This window comes from Strix aluco, chromosome 17 (genome assembly GCF_031877795.1).
Source record: "Strix aluco isolate bStrAlu1 chromosome 17, bStrAlu1.hap1, whole genome shotgun sequence".
NCBI lineage: Eukaryota > Metazoa > Chordata > Aves > Strigiformes > Strigidae > Strix > Strix aluco.
This window is the reverse complement of record NC_133947.1, coordinates 13,949,249-13,972,299: the sequence shown is the minus strand read 5'-3', so window position 1 is coordinate 13,972,299 and position 23,051 is coordinate 13,949,249. Positions and strand designations below refer to the sequence as shown.

Below are 23,051 nucleotides of genomic sequence, written 5' to 3'. Positions count from 1 at the left end.
CAGAAAACTTAGCTTGTGACAGTAGTTTTTGTTCATGTTGGACACCTGCTACAATTGCAATTCAGATTGCTTTTTTTCAGAGGTACGATGCACAACTCCTGCAGTCAGTCTCAAGGAGATAGCGTGGCTCACTGTTATTAGTTAGCCAGAGGAAATGAAATTAAGCAACATTTCCGTGATCATTTTGTATAATAATGGTTTCTGTGCATTTGTTTCTCTTCACTGAGCAGATGGTAACCTGCAAGACTTCTCCAGAGGGGAAAGTCCCATCTTCCTCCCATCATGTGGTGCTCAAACTCCTTTCTTCCACATTTCTTCCAGTTCTCTGGGTTCTTTGAGGAATCACCTTTAAGAAGGGTTTAGAATAACTCCCACGGAACTCTAAAATTAATGTCATGCTGTAACATTTATAGGTTTCTTTTTCCGAGACAGAGATGTCCTTTTTGTCACCTTATTTTCACAAGAGAATAGAGTTTGTGTCCTCTGGGCTGAGGGCAAACCACATTAGAGTGTGACAGAGAGAAAGCTAGATGAGATTAAAGAAACTGCTCATAATCTTGCACAGTTCAGCTCAGGTTTTCAAAACCACAAGGCATACACTATTCATGCAGTTTCCAATATGCAAGTGTTATTTATACACTGACACAGAGGGGGAAAAAAATAAAAATCAGGCAGGCAGCCAGAGCCCTGTAGATTGGGGGTTTTTTTGTAGCTTTCATCAAAGGGTGCTGCTGAGATGTCTTTTATTGGTTTGCTTTTCTTTTTATCACAGAGGCGATATTCAGCGGCCAGGTTCCTGCCTCCTCATGATGCTTTTCAGACATCTAGGCACTCTTCGAGTGTCATGCAGACTTTGCTTGAGTACCTGTGCTCATGAAGTTAAGCAACTTAGCAATCGAACATGACAGGAGGTGTTGATTCACTGTTGCCTTAGAATTTTTTCTTAGTTCTGAGCTACCAAGAGCCCCAGTTAGTCAGTTTAGCAGCATCCTGACTGCTGATATCGTTGACCATGGGAAGATCCCTGGTGTTTAAATTTGCTAGTATTTTCTCAGGCACACAGCCAGTGCTTTGATTAAAAAATCTATCCTATTTTTAACCTTTATTTTGCTTGGTAAAATCACAAAATGAGCAAGTGATTTGAATTTTCCACTTATTGCTAATTGTGTCACATGAAGCATTACACTTTGGCTGAACCACAATACCATGATCAATGATCGTCGTATTCTGCTGTGTCGGGTCACAGGGCAGAGGAAGGGCTGTTGTGCTGCAGCCTTTTTATACGTGGTGTATGCTAAGTGCACTCGGTCTTCTTTATTTAAGACTCTTTCTCCCCTCACTTTCCAATATTATATTGAGTGCTATTGCTCATATGCTTAAAGGAAGGGAAAAGTATAAACCTTCTGATCTTTTAAAAGTGAGTTTTCTGTTTTATTTTAAACAGAAGTTGCTTTGTGGTTACTGTATTTTTGCAGGTGTTTCTGAATTGGTAACACTACCCCCAGTGTAACGGGCTGAATTCCTAGTGAAAAAAAAAGCAGCCAAATTCTTTTCAGTAACAGATTTAATTCTTATGAAAGATTTGGTAAATGACAGGAGAAACTGTGCCTGTGTAACAAGAGATGTTGTGACAGTCTTGCTATACAGATACATAATAGAAATTGGATCCTTTTGATTCTTTCAGGCCTCATGATTTCTTTTTGTCTACAGAACCCCCAACTCCTATCGCCCCTCCCGAGCTGCTGGCTGTCGGAGCCACGTACCTGTGGATCAAACCCAACGCCAACTCTATCATTGGAGATGGGCCCATCATATTGAAAGAGGTGGAGTATCGGACGACCACTGGGAATTGGGCAGAAACGCACATTGTAGACTCTCCTAATTACAAACTGTGGCATTTGGATCCTGATGTGGAGTATGAGATCAGAGTGCTGCTCACTCGCCCCGGAGAGGGAGGCACAGGGCCCCCTGGACCACCACTCACAACAAGGACCAAATGTGCAGGTAGGCTTTCTGCTGCTTCCCAATACAGCACAGATGCCTTGGTTCACTTGCTAACAATTTAACAAATGGTCCTTCACATGTCCTTACTGTAGATGTGCTTTGTCAGTGATCTGAATTGACATTATGAATTTTGATATAGCCTGGAATATTTTACTTTTTATTCTATAGGCAAGTGTTTAAGAAACTGTTGTTTTTGTACATGTAGTGTGTTTGCCAGACTTTCTGCTAGAGTGTATGGCTGCTTTCTGTTGAAATGGGCAAGCAGATGAGAGTTTTCCAACCAATTTTCCAGTAGGCAAACTGTTCTTAAGACTAGTCTATTATAAAATTTTCACCCTGTAAGTACTTAACAAAATATATGTTGTTCTTGGATAATGGTTCAGCATTGTTTATTAACAAATTGACAGTTCTATCAATTTATGAGTGCAATGTGGTGAAGCAGAAAGCATTTAGTTTTTAAAATACATTTTTGTATTCCATTTGATGGAACTGATTCTTCTCACTTCTGACAAAGAAACCTGTTCAAACACTGTGCAGCGTCTTCCCTTTGTCTTTCATATTGGAACAGATCAATTTTGATCCAGTCATGGGAAAAGTCTATCTTCTTTTTAAGCCATATTGGCCTCCCCAGGAAAAACTAAAGGATCATATTCCTCATGTTTCAGATATATTGGCTATTCGTCCTGTTTTCATACATTAATCATTAGCCATTAAGGGAAATCAAGCTCTGTGCCTTGCAAGGGGATGAACAAAGCAGTTTTCTACCTAGCAGCTTTTTTCCACCACACAACTGTCTTCCCAAGGTTTGCAGTTTTGTAATTTTTGCAAGGTCCTTACTGTGGTGGGAACAAAGGACAGAGACTAAAAGGCTGCTCTCCTTTTTCTACAACCTCCCTTTCCTCCCCACAAATTAATGGTCTACGGCAAGTGGATGTAAGTAGTGGAAAGCTTATACAAAAACATTCTGGTTCCTGTTACCCTTTCTGACCAAATAGCAAGTCTGAAGTGTGAAGAATGCATCAAGAACAGCCAGATGCCATCCTGAGATGGGATTAAGCAGTGCAATGTTAGCGTTCCTCATCCGCTGTCACAACATGAGCATCCCCAGCAACATCCTCTACCAAAAGAGGAAGGCTGGCAGGTTGCATTGTGGGGTGGAGGGGCACACATCCTTACTGCCTTTCCTTTATTATACAGGTTATATAAAGCAGTGAACATTTAGTGTCTCCTTGAGAAGAATTGGTTAAAAAAAAAAGAAATCTGAGCATGAGGATCTGGCATGGAGGAGTTTGCTATATTCAGCACCTGTCCATTGGTAGGAGACAGGTTGGGAGGCTTTCCTGCAGCTGGGTGGAAAGCGTGAAGTGATGTTGGATGATGTCCTGGCCTATATTGGGAAATCGGCACATGCTCTGCTACTTTGTCGTTTGGCTGTCTCCCCCCTTCACTAAAGTGGTCTAATTCTCTAACCCTCAACAGAAATAAGTGCAGACCTGGCCTGGGACTGTGCATTTGCATATGGAAATATGATGTGCTGAGATTTGGTCTGTAGTTTATGCGTTGTGACTTTGCAGGCACACTCTCTGCAGCAGCCAAACTTGCTAAGTTTTCTGTATTACCTGTAAAGAATGCTTCCTTTAGTTTAATTCAGGGGTCAAAAAACCAAGGATGTTGGCTTTGTGCTTAATGATGTCTTGTACTAGATCCCAAATTGCTGAGTTTCCTTGCTCAGCATAGGTATCGACTGGCATCGTGAAGGATGACGTAGATAATTTGTTCAAATTGGCTAAGCTGAGCCACTCACTATTTTCCATCCTAATTTACTAATGAAAATCTAACTGGAGAAGGTCATTCTATTAATGTTAGTTGTCATACAGAGCTTGTTGAGATTGATGGTGATGGCATTTATGTTTTGTTTTGGGCATTGGGTAGGAGAAATTGTAATGATCTTGATCGAAGCATGGACTCGAAGGAAGGGAGAGACATACCCAATATCTAAAGATGTACAACTTCCACAAAATGCCAACTGAAATGATAGGAAAATGCAACTCATTATTCCAATTTCTATATGTTGTGAAACTCCTTCAAAATACCCTATTTTGAGGATAATTACACAAAACTTCCACTGTAAAGATTTTCAAAAATGTGCTGAACCAAGAAAGCAGCACTGCTTCCTTGATTTGTCTTAGAGTACCTAATGAATGACATCAATGAAAATTGAAGGGTTTTTTTAATAGTTGAGGGATGAGTGATGGTGCCTTCCTCAAGTGAATTTTTTGGTTCTTTTCTTTGTCATTACTTTTTCTTAGCAAGAGGGAAGTACCAAACTCCTACACATTTGTACGCAGTCAGTAGATGACTGGAGTAGTCCTGTTTTGCTGGACTGTTTATTGTTGGCCCTGTGTTTATTAGGCCCACTAATAAAGATAACAAAATTGACTGCAGAAGTAGTTGTAGAGAGTATCGCCTATACTGGAGAATTACTCACTATTTAAGTTACAAGAAATCAGTGTAACCATAAACAGAAGGTGTCTGCAACCTTCCAACAGTGAGAAGTCAATGTCCCTTTTACTAAAAAATCTTCTTAATGTCTTTTCTCATAGACCTTGCATAACTTCTGTGCTAGGGAGTCCGAGTAACTGCCAGCATAGTCTTCAATTTAGGCACATATTGTGAAAAGATTCTTATTTTTTATTTTCATCTCTAAATTAAAGCATGATCTGGGGAGGACCATGCTTTTCTTCCACTTCAAATCAAGTGACAGAAGCTCATTTATAAAGTTGCAGTTGTCTGCTGTGAGTTTCTTGACTGTCGGCCTTGTATCAGAGCAAGAGCATGACCAGAATGGCTCAGCATGAGCTTAGAAAGTCATTACACCATGACACAACTCTTATCAAGATCATTCATGATTTTCAGATTTTTGATCAGAGTGAATGGAAGTTATTTACATGGACTTTAAAAAGTTTTTCATTATATAAACCCCATAAAAACTAATTATGAAAGGTCTTGCTCTAAATGAGCACAAAGAAATTTTATTAAACTCGATAATATCTAAATTTCTATAAACAGTATGTGCCTGGGCATCTGTTATCCCACTGGTGATGCTTTTGGTTTTCTACAGGACAGCATTACAAGACTTCATTTATATTTGATCTTTAGAAATGATACTGAAAATTAAGTCCCAGCTTGTCTCCTTCCGGGAAGAGCCAACTGCCAGAAAAGATGACAAACCCTGCCTTTGTAAATGAATGATTTTATTGTTGTTGTTATTCTGGGTTTTGCGTTTTGTTTTGTTGTATGTGGATTTGTTGTTGGTTTTTTTGTTGTTGTTTTTTTGTTTTTTTTTTTTTTATAGACTCTGATAGGTTGTGACTTGGGACAGGAGAAGATTAAATGACCTTGAGGCATCAAACAGTAAACTGTCAGTCAGAGGGAAGAGTGGCTCAGCAGGGAATGGGGAAAAGAGAAAGACTGTTTAAGGTTAAGAGCAGACATAGCGGTGAGGAGTGGTTAAAGGAAAGGAAGATATAAAATACTAGTTTTTACTCCCAAAATAATAGATTGGGGGACATAGCAGGGTCAGAATAGTATGTCTGAACACAGTTCACAGTAGTGCCTAGTAGTTCAGCACTGGTCTTCTGAGTGTGGTTTTTTTCTAGCCATCCTCAAGAGTTAAACAGAGCTCTTTAAAATCCTTGTTTTATGGGCTTCATTCAAAAGAGTATGCTTTGGAATTGTGATTTCGGCAGCTTGGGGCTTGTTTTCTTCTCCGTGCTTATTTACTATTCCCCTGCGTTTTTTCTTTCCCCAGTTGCCACAGAAGGGAGAATAGGGGAGAAGTCCTTTTTTCCCTGTGGTGGGTGGGAAAGAGAAGACCTTGCAAACGAGGTCATCGTTGGAGGGTGGAAATCTCATCTGAAAAGTGTTTGCCTTCTCATGGAATGAACTCACATGAAAAGCAAGGCCAAAGAGTAACATTTAAATGAATATTAATAAAAGGACAGACTCTCTTTAAAAATAATATTTAGACCTGATTAAAGTACTACCTGGAAAAGCTATCTTGAACATTAGCTTCTCTGCTTTTTTGGATGATGACAGCAGGTGACTCATAAGACAAGGAGGGTTCTGTGACCCTGAGACTTGGAAGCAGGAAACTTTCCAGAATGACAGGAGAATTGCTTGGTAAGGAATGGGAGGGGAGAAAAAGTCCTGAGAAACACCATAATCTTCCCACAGAAAAAAGGTGTGGCAATGATTCTTCACAGAACAAGCTTACCGTAACAGGAGGTTTGTCCTCATATGAAAAAATTCACATGGATCACATGGCAACCTATCTGGTAAGATAAGCTGCTAGAGACTGGGTTATTCAGCAGGAGGATGCGATTTAGCTCCCGGAGAAAGGAGCAGTTGTCAAGATCAATACTCAATTTTTGTTGTTGGCCTAGGGAAATAAAAGTTAGTCTTGAACGATGTTGCTGAATTCAATACTCCTTTTAAAAAGGAGTCAGGATAAAGTAGCTGATATAAATGCAAATAATCTGTACATTCAGAGTGTCATACGGTATTACAAAGGAGTTGGAAAACTTTTTCCTTTAGTTATTATTAAAGTACTTTGTTGCCATGAAATCTTGCAAAGTTTACAAGTCTGAGGAGCTTTTGCCATTTTCTTGTTGTTTTAAGACTGCAATTTCATATTTTATAGAAATGATTTTGTCTGTTGCTCTGTTACAAATGTTAGAAAAAGGAGGTGGTTGTGTGCTGTTATGGCATGCACAAACTGAACAACCAGAAGGTTACTTTGTTGTGCGCTGAGTTAGTATGAGTTGTTACAACAGGTTCAAAAATACTTCTGATTTAATTTTAAGGTGATAGGTCCCATTAAATAGGAAACATTCACATGTTAATGTTGAAAAATAAGATTCAGGGTTGCTATGCTGCTGCCTTCTTTTTTTTTTTCTTTTTTTCCCCAAGCTTACAAAAAAAACCCAAACCTGAAAAAACCTGATATATGAGTCAAAGCACTACACAAATGGCATATCAAGTGATTTGAAAGAGAGCTCTGTACGACTGATGTGTGGGTATTATTAGAATCACTGATTCACAGACTTATTTAACTTGGACTTACTCTAAGCCTTGTCCTGAAACATACGTTCATCTTCCTATTAATATCAGTTAAATTTTACCTCTTAGCTCCACTGTCTTCCATAACTTTAAATGTGGACATGGGGAAAATAGAAGTTTTTTAGCAAGATTGCCTACTTGGAAAAACACTTCCTATAGACTATTAGCAGTGAAGAAAAACCTTACCTGCGTTTCTTGTTTTCTGTATTGGTAAATGTTGTGAGGGATTTTCTTCTCTCAGCTACGATAAGACAAGCCTTTGCAGTGCATGTTCTGCTTTTGCTCTCTTGCTAAATTCCCTGAAACAAAGGTTTGTGTAGCACAGTGAAATGCATTTGTTCTTCTCTTGATAATGCCTATTCCCCAGAGCTGCGGAGTGCTGCAGGTGAGCTGTTGGGAATGGCAAGATCTTGTGTCTGAGTTTCGGTATGTGGATCCCGCAAAGCCTGTGGGACTGGTACCCATTTTAGTAACTTTGTCCGCTTAGCTTGATGATTGAAACTCTGTTTTCATTCCGCCTCAATAGCCTTTGGCATGTCAGCTCGAGAGGTAAGAGTAGAGTTACAAAAATACAATGTTCCTTCTTTTTGATCCTTGATCCCCATCTTGTGCTTGGAAACAGCCTGGTAGCATTGTTGAAAGACTGGGGCTTCATCTGTATCACATCCTAACAGCTTAAGGCCATTTGCATGTAAGATGATGATTTTCCTAGCCAAATTGATCAAATAGATAACAAATGTATCTTGATTTCTGCTTTATTCTTTCCCCCTCCTCCTCTAATTTTTGACAGAGTAGGAAGACACCATCTACCCTTTAAATAACAGCTGAAAGAAAAGGTGAAGTATTTCTTGATGATACGCATTTTGTGGCCATGAGCATGTCGGAGCAGTACACTTTTCTTGTCTCTCTTTGTCAGGTCTCAACTTCTTTTAGCCCATAATGTGTACCTTCAGACCACTTGGACAACATAGACAGGGCTTCAATTGAAACTACAGAGCTCTGTAGGAAGCAAAGTGTATTATTTCTGGTTTCTCTTCACGTTGCAGAGGTGCAGTTGGTTGCATATATGGGGTGTTCCAAGCAAAAGATGTCTTGAGGAACTATTAGTATCAAGTTATATTGGCTGTAGAAATGTGGTCAAACTGGAAAGATACCTTTCAAAGAACAGAGGGTAGATTAGATCTCTGAATTAGTTACTGGAAAAATTGAAAAAAGGAGCAGCTGTGTTGTCTGGGATATAACAACAGTGATGACCTATATGGAACAGGAGGAGCTTGGGAGGAGAAAGGGAGGTAATTAAACGGTGAAAGGGGAAGCAGAGTGTTTTGGTGCACTTTGGGTGACTGACTGAATACAGGACTCCTGAAAATCCAGCTTGTTTGACCTGACAAGGTACTTGGTTTGGGGTGAGGCCATGGTCCATCCAAAGTTCAGGCACTAAATTCAGTGTGTTGGAAAGCAGCAATGTGCAGAGGAGAGGCTGGGATTTACTACCGGGGCACATCAGTATGCCACAAATCTGATATTTGTTTTTACCAGTGACCCATGCCTGAAAATTTCCTAGTCTAGCAAAGCATGTCCGCTATTGCCTTTAACCATGGTACATATGGTGAGGAATTTTCTTTATCCTGATCCCTGCTGAAGTCCTGAGGCATGTGGATTGATTGCCCTTATCTTAGTCTGCATAAAGACAGTTATGAATATAAAGGCAGTCATAATAGTGCTTTGGTCTGGATTTTTTTCCAGAGGGATTTTGCTCGCGATGGATTTAAATTCTAGGGATTTACTTTTTATCTGCAAAGGCAGTTTGTTATCCAGAAATAGTTTTTATTTATTAGGATGAAGTCTAGTTATTCATTTCCACATCACACTGCTTCTGCTTGGTGGTGTTGCTGTTTAATTTAATGACTTTCTATGATGTGGTTTGAATATAGCATTATTTTCTGAATGGGCAGGCTGGTCAATAAAATGACTACTTTCATAAAGGCATGAGGCTTTCATGCTAACAACAGTTCTTGCTAGTGATGGAACCTCACAACTTCTTCCAAAAGAAGTGAACCTGCCAAGCACTTCGTTTCACACCAGTTTAATTTAGGACACTGTTCTTTTTGATATTTCTTGGCTCCTGAGTTTTTTCCAGGCTTCGTCCCAAACAGCCTGAGTATTCCTAATCTGAAGAGGCAAAAATGAAGAGAGAGAAAGAGAGAAGAAAACAAAACAAAAAAGCCCCAAACAATAACAAAAAACCTCATCCTGTTTTGTTCAACGCTGAGAAATCAGTGAGCACTGGTTGACTTAGTGGTATTGTAGATTTGAGACAGGCAAACATCTGTTATAGCCTTCTAAGTAAAAAGTGGTTTTGAATGAAATTTTAAGTGAATACAAACCAGTTTGATTTTTCTCTTGTTCCAGTTTTTCCAGGCTGTATTTCTACTTGCAATATGCTGGGCACACATGAAGGCTATGTACGAGAAGGTCACTGACAGGACAGTCAGGCCCACGTTAATGATTTCAGATCTTCTGGGCTGGAATCTGGACACAAGTGATGCACAGAGAACCTAAAACAAAATTACGTCAACTTCTGTGTCACCAAGTCACCCTGGGTTAATCAGGGAACTGAGTTCTCATCTTTGCACAACACAATGTTGTTTGAGTTTTCTTGTATGCATTCAGATAATTGTGTGATTCCTCTTTTTCAGCTCACTTAAAGAAACTGTAGAGGGAGGAAAGCAAAAGAAGCAGATATTTGATGTGTTAATAGCTTCTTTCCTCTTTGCTTACACAGCTTCATTTCAGCATCCTCAATTTAAGGGTATCTCCAGTGTGATCCTAAAAATGCGACTTGCCAGGACTATATCCTTAGCAAAGCTGGCACTGCTTTACCAAAGTCAGCATTTTACACCCGTTGAAAATCTGGCCCACAATTTGCAAAAATGGGCCAGGCACTCAGTCCCCTGCTAAAAGCAATTTATTTAAATTGCATGGTGTCTTTTAGTCTTCAGTTAAGTGGCATCTTTCATAAAATTTCATCCCTTATTACCATATTATTACTGCTTCTGTTAGTTTTTTGAGGGTGAGATGAGATGATCGTTTCCAGATGTCGCTTTATACGAGTGTGAAAAGCCCAGCTAGTGGGAGGAAACTGGAAAGGATAATGCTATGTGTGTATTCTTGCAGTGCATGTGTTAAGCATTGAACTTCCACTGAGGAGCGACTGAAGGGAGGTGTCTGTTTTCCTTCTGTGTGTAATATATACCATAACTCGTCCTGGGAGTGAAATGACAGACCCAGTCTTGCAAAGCATTTATTAAGCTCTATGGATTTGCATAGTCATGATCCTATCTTTGTCCTGGGACAAACACTGCTCACTGCTTCCTGCTTATGTTTGTCTTCTTGCTTTTCCAGAGACAGCCGAAACACAAATGCCTTTCGTTTTTAAATGTATTTTTAATGTACACAAGTCTGCATTAAAAAGCACTCAAATAATAAGAGATGTTTAGAGTTTATACACTAAAAGTGCCCAATTTTAAACATTTGAAAGACTAAAATGCACACTAATTGATTTTCTTGGAAGCTCTAACATGTAATACAAAAGCAAGGCAGGGGCAAATGGAAGAACACACTACGTTTTTAACCTTGTGCTTTTAACCCTGAGATATTTATAAGACGTGTAGGAACAGTTTTGTTCCTTACATGTTTAGTTATTTTACGTTTTGTCATAAATATTTTACCCTTTTATTTTTCCCCAGTGGACTCTGAAATATTGAGATGAACATGACTTCTTGTTTAACACTTGCCAACATATCCAGATGCGCAGGGGTGTTGCGTAGCTTGGGGGGGTGGGGAGAGCATGTTGATGTCTTAAATACTGTTGCGGAACCAGCAGATGGAGTATGAGAGTACAAAACTTTTTTTATAATGGTGTGTATGTCTGTCTGCACAAGTACGTTGCATTTTCATTCTGGTTGAGCTTGAAAATTGAATTTTATTTGACTTTTTTAACCGTCTGTTCTGTTCATGGACATTTCTGTGATCTATTATGTTACGGTATCTGAACATGATAAAACCATAAACCAGAGCTCTCGTTCCCCTTTGGGGGATGCAGGGATCCCCTTGTTCACATTACACAGGTGGAGAAGCAAAGACCCCCAATCTCCCCAGGTTTTGGATTGTGATCCAGATGATTGCCATGGCCGTGGGACTGGGTAGGGGTTTATAAACTTAGTCACCATTTTAATTATTTGTTATTCCACTGAGTGCAATGAGGAAAAAAAAATGCTTTCAACTCCTTCTAACTTATTTTTTGCTTTTTAGTTTTATAAGCTAAAAAGCTTAAAAGCTTTTTCTTTTTCTTTTCTTTTTTTTAAGATGGGCTTTTTGAAAATACGAAGCAGTGAAATGTTTTATGACTTTAGAAATAGTATTCAAGGAGACCATAGCTGTGACCATATCAAAGTACTCAGATACTGCTGGAGAGGCATACAGGCCTGAGCATCAAAATCAGACTGACAGTTGTTATTACAATATATTTTACTCAAGATCCGCAAATCCTCATTTTAGCTGCCAATAATCCTTCAAATCGTTAAACTAAAATCTTGTGCAGAGACCGTTGGAGGGGCATTTAAAGTGAGACCACAACTCAGAAGATAACAAAATCTGAAAGCCTTAACGTCACAGTTTCCTCCCTGTGGCACTTTGAAAGGTTTTCTAGCATTTACTAGAGAACAAAAAAGAAGCAGGAGGGAAGTAGGTCTTGCAATTAGATCCAAACCTCCAGAAGTTGATTTGTCAATTAATGAAGTTTGACGAAAATCTTTGGTGAGCTTGAAAGATTAGATTATATATCAAGGAAGTCCGCCACTTTGAAGATAAAGCCTTCAAGTGATAAATTTATTTAATAATGTTTTTAATAGGAAGATAAACTGTTGGCGTTGTCTTTTTTAACAGAGGAGGGAGAGAGGCAGAGGACTGGGATGCCAAATATAAGAGAAGGAATACTGAACTGAAGGCAATCTTATGTATGAACTACTGTATATGTGTGTAAGTGCAAACCCAGTCCTTCACAGCTGGTTTTATTTTCCTCGGATGGATTATTTGTTAGCCTACTATCAGAGTAAAGCTTTCCACCTGCTGTTCTATAGGTCACTTCGCTATAATATTTATTTTTGCATTCATAACACATTCCTCTGTAGAAAGAGGAATGGTTCTTTTTCCTGGGCAGAAAGAAGCTCATTGTCACTAAAGAAACTGCCTGAAAGCAAGTCTACAACTGCGATGGTTTTTTCTTTCATACAGAATTAAAACTGTGGTAAGCTGATTCAGGCAAAGCGGATACCACTGCTGCTGTAAGAGAGCCCACATGTCTTTGAGGTGTTGCCAATACATGCAGTGGATTAAAATCCTGGTGTAAAGTGTTGCAAGTTGCATCCTATAATGTATAGAAATCACCACATTGCATGTTGCATCCTATAATTTGCTTTGTGGGGATGGAAGGGGTTTTAGGTGATAAGTTTCTTGTAAACACTGATTGCCATCACATCTCAAGGCATATATGATGTTTTTCTTCAAAATCACTTGACAATGCACATGTGCTAGTTTCAGTTGTAAGACTCCCCTTTCCTTTGTGAAAACTCAACTTTTTTGATTCTGGGCTCTGTCCTACTCATCCAAAGAAATCAGGAACCACAGAATTAAAAGATGAACTTTGCAATACCTGACATAAAATCCATGGTGTAAAGATGAGTTTTGTACCTACTTCTGGTGTTCCCATTTATGTGCTGGAGCTGTTTTCAATAGTTGTTGCTTCCGATTAGTGTTGTGCACGCAAACTCCGGATACACACCTTCTGCCAGCCTTCCACTGTCTGTGAAAGACTTCGGCAATTTATAGCTTTCCCCTGATCCAGCTGGCACAGCAGAGCAAATATTTACTTATTTTCACACAGAAGCAAATATCTCGGTTTAAAAGAGTTGGAATCTCACTCTGTGCAAGCAGGTGCTTCATGAAATATTGGTACATTATGCTGCAACCGATCAGGAGTTTATATTGAATCTTCCAAGCCTGTCACGCTGCTGGCAGCGCAGTTGGACCGAGGCTCCCAGGTTAGTGTCAGTGCTCCCGGGTGATCAGACTTGGTTCATTAGTATGAGTGATAGTTTGTCTATCCTTATTTGTCTCTGCCTATGTCTCAATGTAAAAGATGCTCTTGCTTGTACCAAGAAATAATCTCCAAACCTGATCGTGGTGGTTTGTGCTAAAAGTAATATTATCTTGTTAAAGTACTCTTTAGGCTGTAGAAATGTACCTGTGTGCTGAAGGCATAATCGTTATCAGCTTGTTATTCCTGCCTTTTCTCTGTCACCGGGGTGTCCCTTGGCAGTAAAACACTGAGATGTTTTAAGGTAAGTGTTGTTTATCGATGGAGGGGAAGGCAGAGCATTGCCTGTGATGCAGATGTGTTAAGCAAAGGCAACGTTGTTAAAAGTGCAATGTAAGAACCTAAAAAGTAAGGAGTGGTGGGATATTTTTACTCTGTAGCAAAATACTCTAAAAATTCTTTTCAATCAACATCCTGTTTGCTGGGGTGTATGTTTTCTGTTCTGAATTGCTTCAGTGCTGTTGAGTTTCTTTGTTCAGGAAAAGAGTTTTTTCTCTTCTGGTTAGAGCAATTTCACTAAAATATTTGCACTTCATCACCTTAACTTTGTGCATTTCTTGTAACAACAATAATTAAAAATGAAGGAACTTCTGCTCATATGTTAGTTCTTAAACCAGAATATTCCAGTAACAAGCAGATCCTGTGACGACCTCCTCTCCTTTGCAACACGCAGCTCTGAAACACTCACCCTTTGTCTTATTTATTCAGTTTGTTAGGGTAGAGTGTCTGCCATGAAGAATCTATAGGGTGCCTGGCGCAGTAGATCCTTTTTTATTTTTATGAGGGGGCACAAGCCTGTCTTCTGTTTTTCATGCTAGGTGTCTAAAGGTTCATCATCCACAACTGCATTTGTTCCACTTAGAAGCTGATTCTGTTAACACCTGCAACAAGATGCCATACTTTTCCAAAATGATGGGAGTTAAGGAGAAGTAGGAGCAGTTGTAGAAACACAGAATATACCTGAAGCTCAATTTTAGATGACAGTGTAATGAATTAATATTAAAATCTGCATATGTTCTGTGAAATGTACTGTTTGTCTAGCAAAAATAACTGAAGGCTATTTGACCTGCTGTTGGCATGGCCATGCTTGGCATTTGCATATATGCAAAAGATTGAATTTTCTACTCAGAAGTCCTTTGCCATGAGGTCAGCACTGGGTGAGGTTGGTGGGGAAGGGACGGGGTCTTCATTTAAATATCCTCCAGAGTACTTAGGCTTCAGAAACAGCAATGTTTTAAAGAATGGGAAGTGAGCTTTGCTTTTTTCAAATACACTTCTCTCATTCATAGTATGAAAAAGGACCTTGCAAATAATTCAGCATTTCTTTGTCTGTGATTGCTGCGGTGTGTCCATGATTACCTAATTTCAGATCTGGCAGTGTTAATCTCTACAAAAGTGCTTAGAAATCACAGTTTAAATTAGTGAAATGGAAAGGATTATGAGTTGCTATGCTATTCATCTTACAGAAATATTATAATTTTTTCTTGTATGAGTATTAGGAAGAATAATGTCAGAGCAATACGATGCTATATACAACTCATTGGGGAGGAGGCACCAGAGGTTTTTGCAATTGCATCTGAGATCTAGAACTGTGTATTAGTTTGTGACGCCAAGGAAACTGCCCTGCTCTTCCCCTGATCCAGGGAAGCAGGCTCTGGCAGCCGTGGGGCTGGTGTTCTGTGTTACTGTGGCCCAGCTGCCCCTGGTACCTGATGCTGACTGCCCCCCTGCCCTCGACAGTGGTATACGGACTGTGTGATTTCTCAGAGTGCTCAGCTTGCGGGAACTCTGGATTTATAGCTTTTGTGTTGGGAATGGCCCATCGTTCAAAATGCATATGAGAAGGTTTTATAAATGAAATCACATCTGATTGCTGCTATAAAGAGCACAAAGATTTAGACATCTACATACATTTTTTGGCTCACCAGTCTCTGCCTCATTCTTAAACAGGTTTTGCATGTGAGGCTGTTTCAGCTAACTCAACTCTTCCCTCCAAATGATGTTTTCTCCTGCTGTCTCCAAGTTCTGAAGTCGGGGTCCAAGTTTCCTCCTACATCACTAAAATCCTGTAACCTTCTGTCCCTGTAAAACAGCTTTTCCATGCTGGATGTTGTATTTCTCTCTCGCAATAGCACCTGTCCTCTGCTAACCGTCCCACTTGGCACAATCAGTTTTACCCATTTGACCACTTTCAGCTGGATTGCTTAGACCTTTTCAGTTGTCAGGAAATCTTAACAGTTACTCTCTTAACCCAGACATGCCCACCTAGACACGTGTTTGTCTGCTGACCACATATTTCCCATTGTAGGTACATAACTCTAAAAACAGGTTATCCTCTAGAGGTTAGGCAAAAAAGGGCAGGACAAGATTAAATTGCTGCCTGAGCTACAGACTTCATAAACATCATGCAGAAGTCTCCCGTATTCATCACAGGATGACAAAACCTGCCACACTGTGCATGAGATTTGCACAGGAATCACGAAATGGCATTGCCTCTGATCATGTACTTGAATGTGTTGACAAATAGGAATGCTTTTAAACTCAAATACCTTTAAGACTTTATGAAACAAATCCTGCCTTAGGTTGTCCCCAGGGTTAAGGACCAGGGTACTACTGGTATATCACCTTCAACATTTTCTTTCAATTTGTCTTCCTTAAAGGAGTCAGGCTGAAATAGCAAATTGTAGCCTGCAGCACTCCATCTGTTCCCTCCTGAGAGCATGAGGACACTGTGAGATGCTCTGGGCACCCTTCACACCACTGCAGGTTGCCTTGTTGTGTATTCAGAGCACAGAAATAACAATAACGTGGTCATATTCTGGGCAGCAAAACTGAGCAATTCCCAGACTGTGTTGACAGGTCTATCCTTAAAAATCCTTTCTGCTTTGCTTTTGTGATATTTATGAGAGTTACAGTACTGCTGGTCCAAAGAGCTCAAAAATACTGAGTCAGAAACCAACTACCTCTTTCCCCACTCCATACATAGTAGACTCTCACTAAATTTGTTTTTTGTTTGGTTTTAAACCTTGCTTTTGCTTATCTTTTCATCAGTATGTGATAGTCACAAGTCGCTCATTCATTCTCCATGGAAAACTGCAGGCATTGACCCCCTGCTTCCAGGCTGCTTTCTATGTTCCTCCTCTCTGCTACATCGTTCCACCTCAAGATGGAAAATCTTTCTGTAGTGGCCAAGCCAATGGCTTTCCCTGTGATGACCTGGCAGAGGAAAATGGGAGTTCATTTTAGTTGTGTGGTGGGTGCATGTCTAGTTCTGTGAATAAGGAGTTTAAGGCAGGGGGCAGGTTGCTAAAACAACTTTCTTGGATCTGCTCCCCGTTTGCCCTCATGTCCAGCCCCAAGAGAGTCAACAGATGGTGGGATGTGGAGCCAGAGCTTTGTGCTTGGCTGAGAACCTGGCTGGAAGTGCTGTTCTCCAGCCTCCAGAGGCTGCTGAGAAAGATTCCCTCACTACCTGCATTTACTCTTTTTGCTGTACTGGAGGGGAGATGGCAGAAGATCTGGTGCCTGTTCCAGCGATCCCATAGAGCATCAGGGATGTCTTTGTTGCGGTGGAAATACGCGGCACTGTGGCCTCTACTGGTCACAATTAGCTCAAACAATTCCTTTGAGCTTTCTGGGTTTCTTATGAAGGTACCTACCAAATTATATAGCTTGCAATAATTTTAGCTTTGCTTATACTAAAATACTATCCTAGACTATCTAGGGAGCCTTGTTCTGTGTAGTATGTTGTCTGCTAGAAGAGAAGCGTGGGAGCCTCAGGAACTGTGCCAGTCAGTGTGATCTGCAAAGCTTTACATGTCCTACATTGCTGAGACAACATATGGGTGTCAAGATGTACCATACTGGAGAGACATTTATAAGGGGAGGTTTGACATGAAGTTTCAGAACAGCACGGCTTCTTGGCAGCCTTTACAACTGCATTGTACGAGGTTTTTGTGTATGGTGCTTTTTGGTTTTGGGGTTTTGTTTTATTGTTTGTTTTTCATAGAAAGCTATTATGGTATTAATGTGCACTGTTCAACTTACAGGAGAGGAACAGTGGATGTTCACTGTGGATATAGCAGTGCTGGGTTGAGCGCTGTTCAACTTTTACATTATCATCTCTCCTTTATTTTCTTTAAATTTTATTATCTCTTCTAGTGAAAAAGAAGTATTTGAATTTCAGAGCTGAGCTGGTGCTTCATCCTCATGGGAATAAGAGCTCAGCTTCTCCTCCCTCAAAGCAGAGTCTCAGATCTCTGTTTCCTTTAAGTGCTGTGCCAGCTTTCAGCTCTCGAGTGCCTGTTTGCTTTGACTGGTGTGTTAAGTGGGTAGTGAGTCCTGCTGCCTTCAGATTCTAGGTATTGTCCTAGGAGGATGAGGCATTACAGAATAGGGTTTTTTCATCCTGCAGATTGTGTTGTCCATGCAAGACCTTTGCGTTATAATTAATCTTCTTAGGAACTTGCATGGCATGGTATATAAGGCATTTTCAAATAAGAGTTCAACCATTATAATCTTCCTTAGATACAGTTTCATAACTGGGGGGCAAATTGCCCGAGGACCTAAACTTTCAAAGTTGTGTGTTTGTAGGGAGGGGGAAGTAACGTCTGAGTAAAATGTATGGCAATTAAGTATCTAAGCAACGGCAGGTGCTTAGAAGCAGCTTTGGGGAAGATCTCATTATTTGATATCATATAATGTGTTCTTTATAATAACTTAAGTTGGGGACATTTTGTTTCTGCAGTATATCGTATAGATAAACTGATGCCTACTCTGTGTGTGTGTGTGCATACCTATATAAATGCTCAACAGAATCTGCCATCTTGTGTGTTTATGCTGTAGGAACCTGATTTGTATCTGGGGCTCATACGTCCTCATACAATACTAATAAATACAGAAGGAGGCATAAAATGTGGTAAGATCATTGTTAAGTCATCGCATGAAAATTTGGCAACCCAACGAATGTGCTTTGCCCCTTTTCCATTCTGCATGTGCATATGCAAACAAGCAGACACCCAACTACCTTTGGGAAAGGAGGAGGGGTCCAACCCCCCAGGTATTGCAGTTCACTTCGGTGACATTTCTGCTCCCTGCTTCCTCAGATAATCACTGTTACATTTATTTAGACAATGTATAAATACTTATTTATTTATACACTGAGACCACTGTCTAAAACTGAAAAATCTGAAGATTGTTACTGTTTTCAGTGTGGCTGAGGCTGAAGTAGCAGATGAAAGAGGAGGAATCTCCTAATTGTTGCCTAATTCTAAGCATTGGTATTCGAGTATGAAGTGTTAGTAAAGTAATTAAAATGGAGGAGAAGCAATGAAACGTTCCTGTTGTTGAAATGTTAAGCTTAACATGTAACACTGAAAATACAGAAACTTTCTGTTAAGCTTTCTATGTTAATCAGTGCTGAGGAGCTATTTTCTTTATAATAACAACTCCAAGTATCTATCAATAGCATGCAAGTGTTGATTGTATGTTATAATACTTCATTTTAATTAGACTCCATAGGAGATAGTTAAAGGGTTGATGGGGAAAGATATTGTAGCAGTAAATATTATGGCACATTTGGAAATAGAGAGGATAAGAACGTGTTGGCTTCAACGTTTGATATAACTAACACTCTGCACTCTGGGACACACTTGTCACTGCTTTTGACTGTAGAAACTCAGTGATATATTGCATTTCAGTTTGGTAAATCTTCCTTAGGGGACCAGTTTGTCATTGAAACACCCTGGTGAGGCAGATGCAGCAGCCTTGCCTGTATTAATCAGCAATTGCTGGGTCACACTGGCAGATGAGAGATTGTGGTGTGGGCCCTTGGTTGGAGAGTGGATCATACGGAGTTGGGTGCTGGGCCCAGAACCAGAAGACGTGAGCCGGGGCCAGGGCTGGTCAGGGCTCAGCAGCCCATCTCAACTTGCTGTGACTAAGGAGGTTCCTTCCAGAAGGGCTCGGTGACATGAGGAGCAGCTCCGCAGGCAGTAGGGGACAGAGGAGTGTCTCTGCAAAAGGAAATATAAGGGCATGCACTCAAATGACTGTCCCAATCCTGTAGTCCCAGTTTCTGGCAGTGGTGCTTTTATTGCCATTTTGCTTTTATTTGCTGATTGATTTCTTTTTGGCCGGTAGCCCATTCAGTGAGTCTTTAGCCCTTTGCATCGTGCTTTATTGAAATCAGAGTCCTTTTTCTTGCTTTTTGGATGTAACTCATTGCAGGTTCAGCAGGCTGTGACCTTTATTCACGCTAAATACTAAACAGACTCTAAAGCCTAATTAGAAAACTGAGCAGCTTCCTTCCTATCCCTGCACGTGGTGGGGAAGGTAGTTTCAGTGAAATTAAGTAACCTGGCTTAGGTTCTAAAAATAAGGAACTAAATAAAATCTGTGGCAAATGTGGATTTCAGTCTGGCTCCTGGCCCAAGCAGTAACTATCACATTTAAAATGCAGTGCAGGTTCTCATCTGGATTCTTAGTTACTGGTTCTGCCATCCCGAGATGAGACAAAATGAGGTTTCGTCTTGTATAGTAGGTGGCAGTTTGAAGCATTAACTGCTGTGGAAGAAGATTTGAAAGCCAATTTCCCTTCTCAATTTTCTCTTAAGTCATTAAAATTCATCTTTGGTTCTTGAAACATCCAAATTTCTGTTCTGCTTAGGTGTCTGGATTGGAGATCTTACGACTGTTCACTGCACTGAATATCCCTTAAATTTATGGCAAACTGTTTGACATCATTTTACAAATTGTCCATGATTCTACAGATTTATCTTAGAAGTTTAATTTTTTCCCCTGCCAAATCGACGCTAATCTCACTATGAACTGAGTTTAAAACTACTTAAACCTGAAGCTACTTCTTTGCTTTTTACTTATTAGAGTTTTGCACTGCTGAGACACTTTCTTGATACCTGTCTGTCTTCAGGTTGGATGTATTCTGACTCCCTAGTCATTTGGTTTAATACATTGTTCTGTGGTACTAATCACCCTGTTATCACTAAGTAAATGGTGTGAGGAACTGGCATGTACTGTTTACTCATCTGTGCCTTAAAAGCACCTATTTGGGAAGTGAGAAGAATCAAAGTTTGTCTTAGAAATGCAGAAGAGTATAAAAATAACTTAATAACTGTGGCACCTTATTTGAATTTAAAATAGCTCTTTTTTAATTCATAAAAGCTCATGGCAGGAGTTGTCAGGCTTTGGGTGTCAGAAGGGTGATGAATTTGTGTGGGAGTGTGGAGGCTATAAGAATACATAGGACTTTCTGTGCCTCTTGTGGAAGGGGAATAGCCTTTTGTCATACTCGTGTCACATTTTATTTTGGTTTGAGACTGATGAGAGAAGAGAGAAATTGGGCATCAAGAGCAGCCTGTCTCCTCTCGCGTGTCTTTTTTGCTCCTCCGATCCTCAACTTCTGCCGTTCCTTGGAGTACGGAAGAGGCAAAGCTCTAGCTAAGCCAGGCAGAAGCATTGGAGGGGGATTTTCTTCTGGTCTCTGATGCTAACTGCTCCTGCTCGTACCACTGACTTTAACTAATGCAGTGATGTACTCTCATCTCTTCTTAATATTGGCTCCATGCCACACTTGTTTGTACTAGTTATGTTTAACACTACAACCAATTTAAGTGTGAGCACTCTGTGATGTGTTAATTCACCTGGGATACAGGAACTGTGCATGGTTTTTATGTCTAGACAATAACCCTAATAAATGACAATTTCAAAAATTTAAGGTTAATCACAACGCTCTTTTCAAGATGCTGCAATAATATGATACTAGGAAGTGAAACATGGATGTAAACAGTATTTATTTATATCTTAGCTGTTACACTTCTCTGTCCTGGAAGAGACTGCTGGCAACTCTTGCTGTCTGTCAAGTACAGTAGAAAAGTGAGGGTATGAGGAGGTTCATCTTGTTCTCTGAAGTTATTTTGTGTTTAAAGGCAGACACTAAAAAAGAAGGTTAAATGAATAGTGAGAACCTCTTCTTCTTTTCCTTAATTTTTTTTCTTCAATTGTGCCTGTAATTGTGTGCTCCTCATTAAGTAGCCAAAGGCCTTTTGAAAACTACTTTCATTTGAGAAAGATGCCAGACAGAGCTGCTTGTGAAATAATTATAGAAAATGAGTGTTGATGCATGTTTTGACTCTGCTGCAGAAGTAATTCTGTCTTCTCTAGTTGAAGTAATTACATTTGTTTCTAAATAGAGGAAAAGAAATGGTAATTGTCAAAAAAAAAAAATGCGTAGATCTGACTTCTACATTTATGTAGTGGCAGATAGATGGGAAGCAAAAAACTAATTATTATGTTAGTGTAGTCATTATTGTGTATTATTCATTGAAGTGAGGTACCGTTATTAAACACAATGAGTTGTGAAAGATTTGCGGGATATACAGATGGTTACTTTAGTAATCTGATGGTTACTAAAGAAACTAACTTTAATAGCCTGATGGTTACTTTCGTTAGCACTGTGGAGTATAAACTTTTTTACAGTATGGTAGGTTAATAATGAATTTAGTGTAGATATCTGCAGGAACTCACTAGCCATTAATTTAAAATTATTTTTTTTCCTAGAGAAAGAAGGCTTTCAGTCATTGTAAACTAGAACCCTCACAGAGTGAAGGGGCTACAGCTTATATTTCTATGCCTGTGAAGTTTCTTCTGAGTTCAGATGGCCGGAGGGGTAAAATTGTGCTAGCAGCTGCGGTGATGCATTTGCTAGTTTAGAAGTGGGATGGAACTGCCATTTTTTATGTGCCTGGAAGCCCTGTCAGTCAATTCCCATTTCACCCTCCATCTCTGCAAAAGATGTGAAATATGGCTTCTCACCCTGACACTAATATCCCTGTGTTTTTGTTGCAGTATCAAATGATGCGAGAGCCTACTGCAATCAGTGAGGACAAGGGTTAAGTATATGTTAGGGACACAAATTCAAAAGCACTGTGTGAGCAAGCCTAGGTTGCAACTAACTGCTCAAGCATGCTGATGATGGATGCTGTTTGTTTTTCTGTCAGGAATGTGGGCCTTCTGAAAAGTACCTGTATTCCTGGTCTGCAAGAAAAACTAAAATTCCTAGAAATAAGAGATGAACCTGCAGCGGACTTGCCAGCAGCCCTGTCAAAAGAAGCGCTTGTCAGAGAATACTGCTCCTTCCATATGAAAACAGGAACACTGTGTCTATCAAAATACAACAGGCAAAGAAAATGTGTTATTGTGCATGTCATAGGTAGCACATCACAGCGCTGTGGCAGATCCACATGTCCTTGCAATAACCAGCAGGACAGGCAATTACCTGTGAGTAAATGATGGCTGCATGGCAGGGGTAATTTTTCCTGTGTTGGCTTTCCTACATGTCACTGTGTTTCTGCTGACCACAGTGCTTAGCCAGGCCTTGATGAGTTCAGAGTTGCTCATGGCTTAATGTGATGGACACTGAATTGTCCTTCAGGCCTTGCTGTGGTACTTAGTCTTCTGGATTTTACCGTCAGTCCTTCACAGTCCAGGGATGTAGGGCAGAGATCTGTTCTTCTGGCCCCTGCAATTCTTGTGACCGTAGCTACCTAAGATGTGAAAGTGCACGGAGGGGATCAGAACATGTCAGAGTAGCAGTCTTCATTCCCCTGTGACTATTACCAATACCTGCTGTTACATCTCTGGCAGAACTTGTAGCCCAGGCTATGTGTAGTTACTGCTAGCTAACACACAGACAACTTAAAGAGAAGATTTAGGGAGGTCCTCTAAACATCCAAACAATAATCTCCTTGGGTAT

The 23,051-nt window shown here is 40.1% G+C and overlaps 1 protein-coding gene across 9 annotated transcripts in view; it reads left to right on the top strand.

Moving 5' to 3' along the window:
* PTPRT (protein tyrosine phosphatase receptor type T) overlaps positions 1–23,051 on the top strand; it is a 474,436-nt gene that overhangs the window by 229,499 nt on the left and 221,886 nt on the right. For all 9 annotated transcript variants that reach the window (XR_012625516.1, XR_012625514.1, XR_012625515.1 and 6 more), the window contains exon 7: positions 1,711–2,004. Coding sequence is in view for 6 of the 9 variants with exons in the window: in XM_074843013.1 (XP_074699114.1) it covers positions 1,711–2,004 (294 nt within the window). In the remaining 3 variants the exon portion in view is untranslated. The remainder of the gene's footprint in view (positions 1–1,710; positions 2,005–23,051) is intronic.